This window comes from Capra hircus, chromosome 13, assembly GCF_001704415.2.
Source record: "Capra hircus breed San Clemente chromosome 13, ASM170441v1, whole genome shotgun sequence".
NCBI classification, from domain to species: Eukaryota; Metazoa; Chordata; class Mammalia; order Artiodactyla; family Bovidae; genus Capra; species Capra hircus.
Genome location: NC_030820.1, coordinates 74,193,775 through 74,207,043, shown reverse-complemented (window position 1 = coordinate 74,207,043; position 13,269 = coordinate 74,193,775). Strand labels below are relative to the sequence as shown.

General features: G+C 58.4%; 1 protein-coding gene across 4 annotated transcripts; it reads right to left on the bottom strand.

Annotated features, from left to right (window-relative positions):
* On the bottom strand, positions 373 to 11,637 carry PCIF1 (PDX1 C-terminal inhibiting factor 1). 4 transcript variants are annotated; one of them, XM_018057949.1, is made up of 17 exons: positions 11,511 to 11,637; positions 9,595 to 9,771; positions 8,104 to 8,246; positions 7,889 to 8,013; positions 6,615 to 6,752; positions 6,343 to 6,473; positions 6,066 to 6,220; positions 5,246 to 5,393; positions 5,068 to 5,151; positions 4,709 to 4,808; positions 3,488 to 3,650; positions 2,482 to 2,654; positions 2,279 to 2,365; positions 2,016 to 2,200; positions 1,243 to 1,336; positions 968 to 1,143; positions 373 to 882 (listed from the first exon to the last, which is right to left on the bottom strand). In XM_018057949.1, the coding sequence occupies exons 3-17, from the start codon at positions 8,225 to 8,227 to the stop codon at positions 657 to 659; spliced, it is 2,109 nt and encodes a 702-aa protein (XP_017913438.1). In that variant the 5' UTR covers positions 8,228 to 8,246; positions 9,595 to 9,771; positions 11,511 to 11,637; the 3' UTR covers positions 373 to 656. The 4 variants fall into 4 exon arrangements, with proteins under 4 accessions (XP_017913438.1, XP_017913437.1, XP_017913436.1 ...); XM_018057948.1 differs by adding an exon at positions 10,295 to 10,355 and having other exon boundaries at positions 2,016 to 2,365; positions 11,511 to 11,599; XM_018057947.1 differs by lacking the exon at positions 11,511 to 11,637 and adding exons at positions 10,295 to 10,355; positions 10,887 to 10,941 and having other exon boundaries at positions 2,016 to 2,365.

The window sequence follows — 13,269 nt, the reverse complement described above, 5'->3', positions numbered from 1 at the left end:
ACTGGCTCCTTGCCTCGGATCTGCACTTCCTCCTGGCCCTTGACTGTAGAACACAGCGGGCTGCCCACTCACTGGTGGCTCCAGGCATCTAGGTTTCTACCTGCCCTCCGCTCCCCAGAGGTGTCGGTGAAGCTGCTACTGGCTGTGGGAGCTTGGGGCTTGCAGATGGTTGACACTGCCTCTGGACCCTTCAGACTCCCTGGGCACAAGCAGAGAACAGCAGGATGAGAAGTTAGACCCTGGAGCCCGGGGCCGGGTGCGAAGGCCCAGAGGCCATGAGAAGGTGCGCCTGGGTGTGCAGTGGAGGGCTGCGGTCCTGCGAGCGGCTCCGACTTCCTTAGCCTGCTCTGCCCTCAAGACCCTCACACGTTCTTGGGGGGGTTTCTGTATTTCCTTTTACAAATGAAACAAGGTGGCAACAGGATGGGGTGAGGGAAGGAAGGGTGGGCAGGATGGGGCCTATTTACAGGGGGCCTGGAGTGAGCGTGAGTCAGGGAGTTGGGGGGACGTGGGCAGGGAGGGGGCACCCTGGCAGAGCCACGTCTTCCTATGTCATCGGTGGCCGCCCCAGGAGGCGGGTCCTGGGATCCACTCTGCCCCCAGAGCCCTAGCAGTCCACAGCAGCACCCAGGAGCTCCTCCTCCCCGCAGGCTGTGTTAAGTGGAGTGCGGCTCTCGGCTGGGGCCCTGCTCCCGGCCTGAGTCCCGATCCTTGGCCTCTGAGGACGCGGAGCCGCTGGAGCTATGGCTGCGGCCCGACTGCCGGCAGGCGGCGCTCAGCTCCTGCAGCCGCTCGGGCGTGGGCCCCCACTTGGCGAAGCCGGGCTCGTTCTGCAGGAAGAGCACGGCCGTGTTGTGGACAGCCTTGTAGTGCATTTCCTCCCTGTGGGCAAAAGCGGTGGCTCAAGGCAGGGCCTGGCTGGGTGAGCCCAGCCCGGCCCCCCCTGCCCTGGCCCCCCAGCACCCACTTCTTGCAGACGTGCTGGGAGCCGCTGCGGTACTCGTGCTCGAAGGCAGGCAGAACCAGCTGGTGGCGCTTGAAGCGGCTCTGCTCCATGCGGGTGAGCGCTGGGGTTGGGGGCTCCCGCCACTCAGGGATGAACACGATGAAGGACAGGGGCTCTGGCGAGCTCTCAAGCAGTTTCTGTGCGAAGGGTCCCAGGGAGGGTATCAGCGGCTTGCACTCCAGGCCACTGGCCCTCTGGCTTGCCAGCCAAGCTCCCACACCCAATCACACACCCACCTCGAAGTGAGAGACCATGGCGTCCATGAGCTCCTCACAGAAGGGAGGGTTGGCTTCAAAGGAACCGCTCAGCGGGGAGAAGTCTAGGCAGGGCCTGGGGGAAGAGGTGAGCGTGTAGGTCCCACCAGGACCCAGCCCCTCCACCAAGAACAGGTGCCACCCCCACCAGAGGCAGCCCTTTGGAGAAAGGGCTCTGGTCAGGCCAGGGGCCAAGGGCCACCGTTGGTTTGTCCTGGGACAAGAGGTGACCCACTAGGTTGAACGGCTGAGGACAGAGAGGCTCAGGCTTGGGGGCCAAGTCCACGGAGCTGGTTAGGGGAGGAGGTGGGGCCCAAACCCAGTGGTGACCAGGCTGCCCTCCCGCTGGCCTGGCTGCCTCCGTGCCCACCCATCCGCTCACTGTGGGACCTGGTGCTCTGCCTCCCGACCCAGGATAGTTTACTGAGCACCACTGGCTGGGTCGGGGCTGGCATAGATTCCCAGACCTGCAGCAGCGCGTCCACGGCCACAGGGCTCATGACGGGGGAGGCAGGGACTCCACCCGAAACTGGCTAGGCCTGAAGCCCCCCAGCATCGGGAAGCAGCTGACCCAGGTGGGCTCTGTAACCGCCCAGGCCCGAAGCCCCCCAGCATTGGGAAGCAGCTGACCCAGGTGGGCTCTGTAACCGCCCAGGCCTGAAGCCCCCCAGCATCAGGAAGCAGCTGACCCCGGTGGGCTGGGTGCTCTGGAGGACGCTACCCAGGCAGGAGGCCCAGCAGCATGGGGCGCTCACCCGCGGGAGCCGAAGTAGCCATCTGTGTCGGGAAAGGCGGAGCAGTACTGACGGAAGTAGCAGTTGAGGGGCGAGGCGAAGCACTCGAAGCTGACTCCAAAGAGTCGGTGCAGTGCCTCGAAGACGTGCACCGGCAGCGAGCCCTGCAGGCCTGTGCCCTCGTAGAGACCCACGCCGAACATCATCTGCGGAGCGGCTGGCTCAGCCTCGGGCGGCCTCCCCGCCCTCCGGGTCAGCCCGCCCCCAGCCGCCCCGGCCAGTACCTGGTACCGGCGGAGCAGACACCAGACCCGGGGCAGGAACCTCTCGAAGGCGGAGTCGTCGATGCAGCTGTAGCGGTAAAGGAGCCACTGTGGGGCAGAAAGCAGTGGGCTTCAACGGCAGCCCGCCCACCGCCCCGCAGCAGACTCCAGCCGAGGGCTGGCCCGTGCTCCCTCCTGGGGCCGCCTCCCACCGTGGCTCTTACCAGCTTGCTGAAGTAGTTGCGGCTGACCTTGACCATCTCGCCCTTGTAGCGGACGCAGACCACGCTGTTCTCCACGTGCATCTCCACGCTGGGCACGGGGGGCGCGGGCACGGCCAGCCGCACTGGGTAGCAGTACACCAGGCGGGGCTCCACCTCGGGCGCCTCCACCTCCTCTGCAGGCAGAAGCGCGGGGAGGGCCGTCACCCTGACAGCCCTGGGCCCACCCAGGGCCAGGCACTTCCCATGAGCGTCCCAGTGACCCGGAGAGGTAAGTCCCATCCCAGGGAGGAGTGAACTGCAGCTCAGGGAAGTGATGTGACGTGGAAGTCGCTCTGTCGTGCCCGACTCTTTGCGACCCATGGACTCTACAGTCCATGTAACTATCCAGGCCACAATACTGGAGTGGGGCGCCTTTCCCTTCTCCAGAGGATCTTCCCAACCCAGGGACTGAACCCAGGTCTCCCACACTGCAGCGGATTCTTTACCAGCTGAGCCACAAGGGAAGCCCAACAGCAGCTCAAATGGTTCAGTAACTGAGGAGACAGCTAGGCAACCGGCAGGAGCGAGAAGCGGGGGTCCACATCAACACGCTCTGAACCCACTCAGGCCACCATGCCCTGGGGCGTGGTGGGCAAGCTGGCGTTTGCTGCCATGGAGAAGTATGAGAACTACACTGCCTGCCTGTAACAGTCACGAGACTGCGTGGGGCTCTTCTGGGGCCCAGCACTTGGAGGTCCCCAAATTTTCACATGCTCCTGTGGCTAGCTATCACCCCTCAGTGGGGCTTACAGAGGACGGATGTGAAGGCAGGGCGCCTACCTCTCCCTGTCTCTCTCGCACCTCCAGCCCTCCCTTTCTCACCACTTCTGTTTCCCAGAGGGCGTGGAAACCCCAGAGCCAAAGGTCACAGCAGGTCCCACTGCTGGGAGAAACGGGCCTCCCCGAACCAGTCCGTGGCCTTGAAACTCAGCCTTACTTGTCCCTTCTGTACCACCTGGTGCCCTACCTGGGATGTTGTTTTCCTTGAGGATGGCAAGGTGCTTCTCTCGGATCCGTCTGGCGTACTCCAGGGAGATGTGGTAGACCTTGCTGCAGATGCCTTCCACGGAGTCCTTGGCTGCGGCCGAGACGTGGGGGCCACACTGCCTCCGCAGGTGTTCCAGGCGGTCCTGGGGGAGAGAGACTCCTCATCAGGCTCTGAGGGCTGGCGCAGGAGGGCTGTCAGATCCCAGCTGTCCTCGTCCTGAAACAGGCTCTGCTACTTACTGGCTGTGTCACTTGGACAAATCCCTTGGCATCACTGAATCTCATTCCTCAACAGTTAAGGGAACACAAAATACTTACCTAACGAGGCAGTCTGAATATTAAATGCAGTCATTCCCACTAAGGATTTGCCACGCCCTTGGAATACAGTTACATATCTAATAAAAGCCAGCACTTACTGCTGGGGTTACACTAGGGCAAATCTCTTGATACTTGCTGGGGACACAGACAAACCAGGCATAATACCTGCTTACAAGGCATCTGCAGTTTATGGGGAGAATGGCTGTTGTAACACAGGGGCTCTCTGGGCACTGCAGATTTGGATTTGAGCCTTCAGCGATTTGTAAGGTTAACTGTAGGCCTTTGTAATTATGCTGAATTGCACATGTCAAAGTGATGGGTGAAAACGAGTCACTCTTGCTAGTGAGGTCACCTACCTTTATCACTCTCTACGTGTCAAGTACACAGTTACTATCGTGAAGTGCGAAACCTTGTCTCTTGTGAAAAATGGTCCTGAAAAGAAAGCCCATTGCTAGTGCTGGTGGAGAGTTGAAGAGTGATGGGTTTGGGCCAGAAAACAAAATTGTTTTGGACTCGTTAAAGTGGGCGGTTAAATCTGGTGGTAGCTCTGAACTGCAGTAGGGCCACACACACCAAGCAAAGGCAGTCTGTCCATCTGTTTTCCAAAAATCTAAAGGGAGGTACTGAATATTCATTAAGTTGAAAAGGCCCCTACTTATGGTGTGTGGCCAAGCACAGGATTCCAGTAAGAACTGTAACAGAAGTGTTCTTTGGGAGAAAGCCAGGAGCTCAGAGAAACAGCTCCACAGACATGAGTTGGGGGCCTGATGAGTGTCAAAGGTCGGCCAAATGCACAGGAGGCGGCTGCCGTGGGGGCCCGCCTGGCCTCGGCAGGCAGAGCGGGCTTCTTGGAAGCAGTGGCCTTCCACCCAAGGCTGCTCACCATGTAGTCCTCCTTGGAGGCAGAGTGGTCCTTCCGCAGCCAGCTGAAGGTATCCTCCACGTTCCACTTGACCACCTTCCTGCTGTCAGGAGACGCACTCCTGCCAGTTGGGGGCGCATAAAAAGGGGCCGCTGTTAGCACCTGCTGGCCCCTCCTTCCTCCCCCCATTCCACTGCCACTTGCATTTGGGCATCCACACCCAGGCTGACAGTGCAACCCTTGCTGTCTGAGGGAGCAGGCCCCACTCTGGCCACCAAGCGTCATGACCGGGCCCCGGAGGTGGCCAGAAGGCCCAGGCCCTCCCCTCACGCTGGCCGGAGCCCGGTCACACTGGGTCAGGAGACAAGAGCCAAACAAACCTGGACTCGATGAGCCGCCTGGCCGCCTCTGCGTACTTGAAGAGCAGACGCTTGGCTTCCTCCCGGAACTTGATTCGGGACAACCTGGGTCAGAGAGCAGGGAGAGCGAGCCTGCCTACCCTGGCCTGGGCACACACACCAAGAGGCTGGGGCCGGTGGGCCTGGCTGGGGGCCGTACCTGATGGGAATGTCGTTCATGATTTCGCGGAACATGGAAGGTGACACCACCGGTTCACAGTTGCTTGGCAACAGGGGGTCAGAGCCTTTGTCCACGACCTTGCGCTCCAGCATCCAGCGGTTGAAGGATTCCCGGGGGGGCTCAATGCCTGTGGGACAGGACAGCAGATCAAAGTCCGGATTCAGTCAGCCGGCTCCACGGGGCAGTACCGGAGGCGCGGCATGGGCACCAGAGGTACCACAGTAAACAAGGGACAGCCCCCACTACGTCAGGAGCTTGGTCCCAGGCAGCATCTCCCGAAGGGTATTCTGAGAACTGCTAGTTCCATAAAAGGCACAAGGGGTAACAACGGGATGGATGGATTCCATATCTCAGCCAAGTTCAAGCAGGCTTATTTATTAATAAAAGCTACAGTTTACTAAGCACTTACTCCCTGGAGTGACTGTGTGAGGGGTAGGAGCTCGGCTTTTTATGCCCTTTAACAGATACATAAAAAGGCTGCAAACAGTGCCTGGCAGATAGCAAGCACTGCCAAGTGTTAATGACTTGTTTTTTGTTGTTCGGGTGTTGCTAATGCTTGGTAGGCACCCTTATGTAGGCACTGTTACCACCGCTACCTTACAGGTGAGAAAACTTGAGTGCAGAGAGGTTGTTCAGTAAGCCCAGAGTCACAGAGCAGCAGTTACTGGAGCTGGGACCCCTCCAGAACACAGGCGCAGGCCCCGGTCTCCACAGTGCCACTCCCCAAGCCCCAGTGGCCAAGCCCCAGCTCCAGCTCATGGTGGGCGCACACAAGACAGGTGGGCCCGGGAGGCAGTACCCTCTCGCTGCTGGCACAGCTCCCGGTAGTGCTGCCGGAGCTTCAGGATGAGCTGGGAGCGGAGCAGCTCCACCTCGGGGTGTGGAGGCAGCACCTCCGAAGGCCCCCGATGCTTGATGACCGCGTTGGTCTGAATGTCCAGATCCCAGTACACCCTGGGGGCACAGACAGAGCAATGAGGAGGTGGACGCCCTGCCTGCTCCCCCCTCGGCACACCCCCAACACACACAGTCCTGGGCAAGCCAGCCATCCAGGATGGGCAGCAGCAAGGACTCACTCTGTGGGTCGGAGGAGAGCTGCCTGCTGTTTATCTTCAGGGGACGTGCCCCAGATCTTCAGTGTTGGGGTTCCTGGGATGCTGGGGGAACTGGGGACTGACGGGCCCGTGGGCGTCATGGGGATTTCAATCTGGAGCAAGAATCAGAGGTCTGAGGTCAGGGGAGCTGGCTGGGCTCCACCACTGCGAGCCCCACCTCCCAACTGACTGCCGATGCCCAGGGCACAGGGGCCCTGCCCGCTGCCTGCCCACCCCAGTCTGCCTACACTCACCTTGGGCTTCTTCACGCCATTGCCACTGGGCTGCTCTTCCGAGAGCTGCCGCTTTCGGGGCTTGTTCTCAGCCAGGGGGGTTTCCACCAAGCTTGAGTCTTGGGGCAGGGGGGTCGCGTTCAGCCCTAAAGGGTCCGACTGGTGGAGGGAGACCAGCATTGCTGCAACCAGGGCCGGTGGCTTAAGAGCCCCAGTACTGCGAGTCCCGCCCCCGCCCCTCCTCCTCCTCAGAGAAGAGCACAGGGGCTGGGGTGCAGGACCAACACGGCTCTGCCCCTGCAACCGTGCGCCCCAGGCCAGGGCCTTCTAAGGTGGGCCCTGCTGAGCCCTGCTGAGCCTCTGGAAGTGTGATTTAAGGGTTCAATGCATGTGACCAGTTTAAAATGACACCTGGCATAAGAACCAGAATGGGGGCATTCCCTGGCGGTCCAGTGGCTAGAACTCTATGCTTTCACTTCTGAGGGTGAGGGTTTGATCTTGTCGGGGAACTAAAGATCCTGCACGCTGAACAGCACAGCCAGAAAGAACCAGAACGACAGGAATAAAGGGGAAACTTAAACACTTGGAGCTCCTGTGGTGACAGTGAGAGGATGACTGTGACGGTGGGCAGGATGCAAGTCCTGCTCTGCCTCTTACTGCCTTGAGGTCTTGGGCCAGTCCCTTCCCCTCTCGGAGCCTCAGTGTCTTCATCTGCAAAATGGGGTTGGACTGCCCAGAAAACAAAGTCCCCAAGTGACAGGGACCCAGACAGACGGCCTGCACCCCACATGTCATCACGTCAACACGGGCTCCCAGACAGTGCTGCTCACCGCTTCCCACTTCCACTCAGCTAACCTCACCTTACATGCTGGTTCTCCAGGGAGCCTTCCCTGTACTCCCCCCTTCCCTAGACCCGCTCGGCACCCCTGCTGGGCTATGACCCTGTTCTTCCTGCAGGGGCTACACTGTAATCCCGGGCACCCCCAGCAGGCAAGGGCAGGACCAGATCCACCTTGCTCACGACCGCATCCCAGGCACAGTGCCCAATGTGCAACCCAAGTTCAACACCACCCACTCACAGAATCATCCTCCTGTGTCAGACAGTCTCTGCTACTGGAGGACAGCTTCCAGGCGGGCAGAACTGTGTGTCTGTCCTGCTGGGCACTGTGTCCCCTGGCCCTGACACAGTGCCAGGTGAGTTAACAGCTGCTCAGGGTACATTTGGGGAAGGCCCAGATGCCAGAAGCTGCTGAGACACCACCCCCCGCCGGCCCCATCCCGAGGCTGGCACTCACAATCACGTCGTGCTGGCCGAGCACGGGCATCTCCCACAGGGACTGGTTGGTGAATCGGTTGAAGTAGTAGGGACGGTTCTCCCTTCGGCTCCAGCACTTCTCCCAGCCTGCGTGCACCAGCTCCTCTGCAAACAAGCACGGAACCCAGCCAGGGTCACGGCTGCTCCTGGGCACCCTGCCGACCCCACTGCCCTGCCATGGCCCCTCCCCGGTACCTGGGAGGTCCTGCACCAGGCGGATGGGCTTTGGAGAACAGGGCTGGCTCTGACTGGAGGTGCTGGGGGAGTGACTCAACAAGGATGCTTCCTCCCGGGGGCTGCCGTGATTCTCATTGGCCATCTCAGCACCCACACCGGACCTGCCACACAGAGGACTGAAAGGTGTCAGGGCCAGTAGCGCGTGGAGGTCAATCACCCCCACCCCGCTCCCTACAACTGCACCCGAATTACAATCCACCAAGGGCCCCAGTGACCACCTACACGTGTGAAACCGATCCAGCCCCATAGTGGAGGGCCAGCCTGCCGCCACAGGAGCCCTCAGGCCTAAGTTGCTGTTCCCTCAACTGTCAAATGGGGGCGCTCCTGATGCTCTTTTGGCCTGGAATACTCTTTCCCCATCTATGTCTCTGCCTGGCTTACCACTAGGTCCTCCATCCTCCAGGAACCCTTCCTTGGTTCCCTTCCCCAGGCTAGGCGGTCAGAGCCCCTCCCTAGGATTGTAGCACTCAAATCATCTGGTCCATCAACTCAGTTTGCCCCCCTCCATTAGACTGTCAGAACTCCCAGGCCTCAGAAGTGGGTCGTTTGGCTCTCTGGTGCTCAGCATGGTACCAAGGACCAGCAGAGCTGTATTCATTCTGCCAATGTTTACAAAGCACCAAGAGTGGCAGACAAGATGAAACAGGGTCTGCGCCTGAGAAAGTTGTTCCCATAAGCAGCAGCAGTAACTGCTCCTCTTCCCTTTTCCTACCCAGTAAAATCTAACTGGAACACAGCCCAGCGCAGGAAAGCCTCGAATTAGATGCCTCCTCCTAACTACAGAGCAGGAAGGTAGCTGTTGCTAAAAGAACCAGGCAGGCTGGAAGGAACAGCGAGTTCAGTCCTTCATAATCCCCAGGTGAAAATTTACTTTAAACACCCACAGGAGGGTCAGCTCCTTCCGATTAGCATTCGCTATTACTCCACCCAAAGCACACTGGCACAAGCCTCAATGGCCAAAGTGGTTCCCAACCTGGCTGTCAGACTCCTAGGGGGGCCGCTGAGCTCCGAAAGTTTCAGTGTCGTAACACTCAAAAGAAATCAAACGTTTACCCACAAAAAGACCCCAAAGGCATAGTTAAACACTGGTTTTTCTCTGCTGCTGAGATTTTATCAATTCACTGTGGTTGCATTGATTATTTCATGATGATCAGAAGCTCTGATGTTGACAACAGCATAGCAATCATTGGGTGGTGGTTTTTATTGTACATTCAGTCATAGACATCATTGTTAATTTGGAAAAGGCAAAGTAGTCACTTCATCTGTATGGTTTGGCAGATAAAAATGCAGGTAGCAAGAGAACACACAACAAAAGGGGGCCAGGATAACAAAAAGGCTTGGAACCACTGACCAAGGGAAGTTGCCTTGGTTCTCTGGGGAAAAGGATGCCCTGTGCCTCAGGGCTGACCCCCAGGTCTCAAGGCTGAATAAGGCCCCTCTTTCTCTCACCCTCTGGGGTCTGCAACGCTAGCATGAGAGGGTTTTCTTCTCCGGCCAGATGGACCCCCACGTCACCAGGTCCCACAGAGGCAGTGGGAGGGGTGCCTGCAGGAAAGCACAGCGCAGGAGGATGGGCTGGTCAGCAGTGGAGTGGACGGGGGCCCAGGGGATTCCTTGCATCAGCAACTGCAGAGCAAAGAGAAGAAAAGAGTCGCAGACCTATGAAATGCTGTACAACAGGGACAATGGCACGGGAGGCAAAGAGAGAGCACGTTGGGAGCCCCCAGGACAGGGCAGGACACACTGCGGGAGACATGGGGATGCAGGGGATGAAAACAGCATTTCTAAAGCTTCCCAACAACCAACAGGTTCACCTTGATGGACGTGCAGCCCACACAGTCCCCCAGGGTCGAGCTGAGGAGGGCCCTGAGCCTGCTTCAATGCTCTGCTCTGACGGTTGTCACATTTTTAATAAATATTTAACAAAGGGCCTGTGCTTTCATTTGGACACTTGACGCCACAAACTGTAAGCTGGTCTGGCCAACCACAGTACTGAGACTAAAGTAAACAAACATACATATCACAGATGAGGGGTGGGCACGGCCCCAAGCCACCTACATAGTGAGTGAAAAAACATTTCTTTGAATCAGGTCTTTAATTCTAAAGGCAATAAAACATGCAAATGCATTAAACAACAGAGCGTGTTCACCTTTATTGAAATATTTTTCCTCGAGCAACACTGTGTGATACTGGTGCACCAGGTAGGTCAACTATGCAGAGAAGGAACAGGCAGTTTAGTGGCCTCACCGCTTAGTGAGGCCGAACCGTGACGCAGCAGTGTTTCCGAAACGAGCTGTGCATCACAAACACCAGGGAACTTGTTTAAAAAACCCTCAGATTCCTGTCCGTCACTCCACATCGTAGAGAAACGGGGAGAGGAGGTACACAAGTATCCGTATTTTTCACACACCCCCCCCAAGAGTGGGGTTGGGAAACCGGATGACTAATTTTCTCACTTTATACCACTTCAAATCTTCACCAATTTTGTTATGATTAAAAAGCTTTTTAATTTCCCAGGTGATCTGGATACAGCAGGTCGGTGGCTAAAACACCAGCTCTGGGTTTGGACAGACCCCGGTTCCACAGGCTTCTGCCATTTTCCGACTTCTAACAAGAATCATTCGGCCTCTACGGTCTCAATGCGTAGAGCCTAGAACATTGTACACTCTCAGTAGGAAATAACTGCTATTACTAAAAGAACGTTTTTATTTATCCTGTGGCTTCCCGACCCCCACGCATACCGCAGTTCAACAGTGCTCAGCAGCTTAAGGATAAACTGTATCTGCGCAACCAGAGGAACCCACCAGAAGGAAAAAATAAAAAAGACTCCGACTCCAGGACTGGAGGAGGATGGGGCGGGATCATTCAGCAACGCACCAATCAAAATCTTCCGACCCAGTAGGGAGGAGTCAAAGGGTTCCCGAAGTGCGCAGGCGCGGGAGGCGCGCGAAGGAGGGGGTGGGCCGACTCCCAGCGCGCGCGCACTACCCCCTTACCCTCCAGCGGGGGCGGGCTGTTTGGCGCGCGCGCGCCGGCCCATCTCCTGGGCTCCGCCCCCCGCCCCGCCGCGCGCTCCCGCCCCCGGGCTGAGGCGACTCAGAGTCGGAGCCCGACACAAAGGCGGTGGCGGCGGCAGCAGCGGAGGGGCCCTAGAGGCCGCTCCACCCGCGCTCTCCGGACCCAACTCGCTCATCCAGGCCACCGGCTCGGCCGCCCACCCGCGGGCCTAAGATGGCGGCGGCGGCAGAGACAGGACAAGCGGTAGCCCGGAGCGGAAAGCGCCGGAGGGGCCACCGCCGCCTGGCTTCGGAACCCCAGACCCTGGCGCGGCTCGCGGCGGGACCATGGCTTCCTGGGGCTCTTACCTGCCCGCAGCGGACTCGAGGGGACGCGGTTACACGTTCTGCTCGACCGCCCGTTTTGCCGCCTCCGCCTCGCCCTCCCCAACGCCGCTGCCGCCATCTTGTGTCCCGGGCCGGGACTCCGCGCTGCGCATGCGCTGGTACCGCCTCTGAGGGACTCTGCCGCTGCCGCGCCGCCATCTTGAGTGTGGCAGGACCGGCCGGCTCCTTAGACCCCGCTTGCTTTGGGCCCCCTCCCTTTCTTCCTCGTCCTTCCCTGCTGCTCCAGACGGGTCTAAGGGGCGGAGGCAGCTTTGCAGGCCCTGGGGTGTGGACTGAGGAGCGAACCCACAAGCACGCTCCCTGCCTCAGTTTCCCCTGCGAGCATACCCGCCCTGAGTAAGGGGTGGTGGTGGTGGCGGGGGTTCCCCTAGGATTTGGGTGGGCGGTGCGGCTGCAAGGTCGAACTGAGTATGCGCACCAGGGGGCGCGGGGCGGGTTTGAAACCTGCGGGGACTCGGCTCAGACGCCCACCCGGGGGCGGAGTCCTGGTGACGTAAATTCTGGATGCTCGGAGGACCTGGGTCCTAGCTCCCGGGCAGCTCGGCCACTTTGCGGCAGTCGCTTGTCCTCTGGACGTGAGTCCAGGATGTTTTCCAACCACGTCTCGTATGCAGGCTGCATGCACATCGAACTTTCTCCCCTGATGAGGCTGCACAAGTTCTAAGAACTTGGTAGAAGAAATTCAAATAATCCCTGAGAGACTTAGAATAAAGATGGTTTTTGCCAAAGTTGGAAAATTGTAGACTAAATGCATCAGAGGACTTTCCAACACTTGATATCGGTGGTTGCTAGTTGCTGTGCAAAACCTCACTGAGAACTCAATCCTGCCACAAAAGTTAGCCCAGTAGGAGGCTGGCAATCGCTAGGTCCCCAAGGCTGGCTGCCTGCAGGATTCTTTGGTAGGGGCGGGCAGAAGACACTAGCTCCACCTCCCTCTGGCCTCCTCTGGAAGCTGACCTTCCAGTCATAGTTTAGGAAGATGGGCTTGCCACCTGCTGTGACTTCCACTTCCCACGTGGAGCATCAGCCTGAGCTGAGCTATGGCTTGTATCGGTGGTGCCTGGTCCCAGCAGCTTGGTGGGATTGGAGCGTGCTAAGTCGCTTAAGTCGTGTATGACTGCGACCCCATGGACTGTAGCCCGCCAGGGTCCTCTGTCCCTGGGATTCTCTAGGCAAGAATACTGGAGTGGTTGCTGTCCCCTCTTCCAGGGGATCTTCCCGACCCGGGGATCGAACCCCCATCTTTTATGACTTCTGCGCTGACGGGCAGGTTTGTGTTTTTATTTTACCACTAGCGCCACCTGGGAGTGCCAACAAACTAGAGACAGCACTGTAAAGAATAATTAAGAACTAGGCTTCCCATTAGTGTGGGTTCAAACTCCTCTATTCTAGATGTATGGCCTTGAAGGAGTTGCTTAACCTCCTAAGCTTTAGTTTTCTCTAGTGGACAATAAGGCTGTCTACATCATCAAGATTTGATGAAAGTTAACGGATGGTGCCTGTGAAAGTACTCAGCACAGCATATGGCACGAACTGTGCTGTGTTTAGTTGCTCAGTCGTGTCTAACTCTTTGCGACCCCACCAGTAGCCCACCAGGCCCCTCTGTCCTTACGGATTCTGCAGGCAAGAATACTGGAGTGGGTTGCCATCCTCTCCTCCAGGGGCTCTTCCCAACCCAGGAATCGAACCCAGGTCTCCCGCATTGCAGGCGGATTCTTTA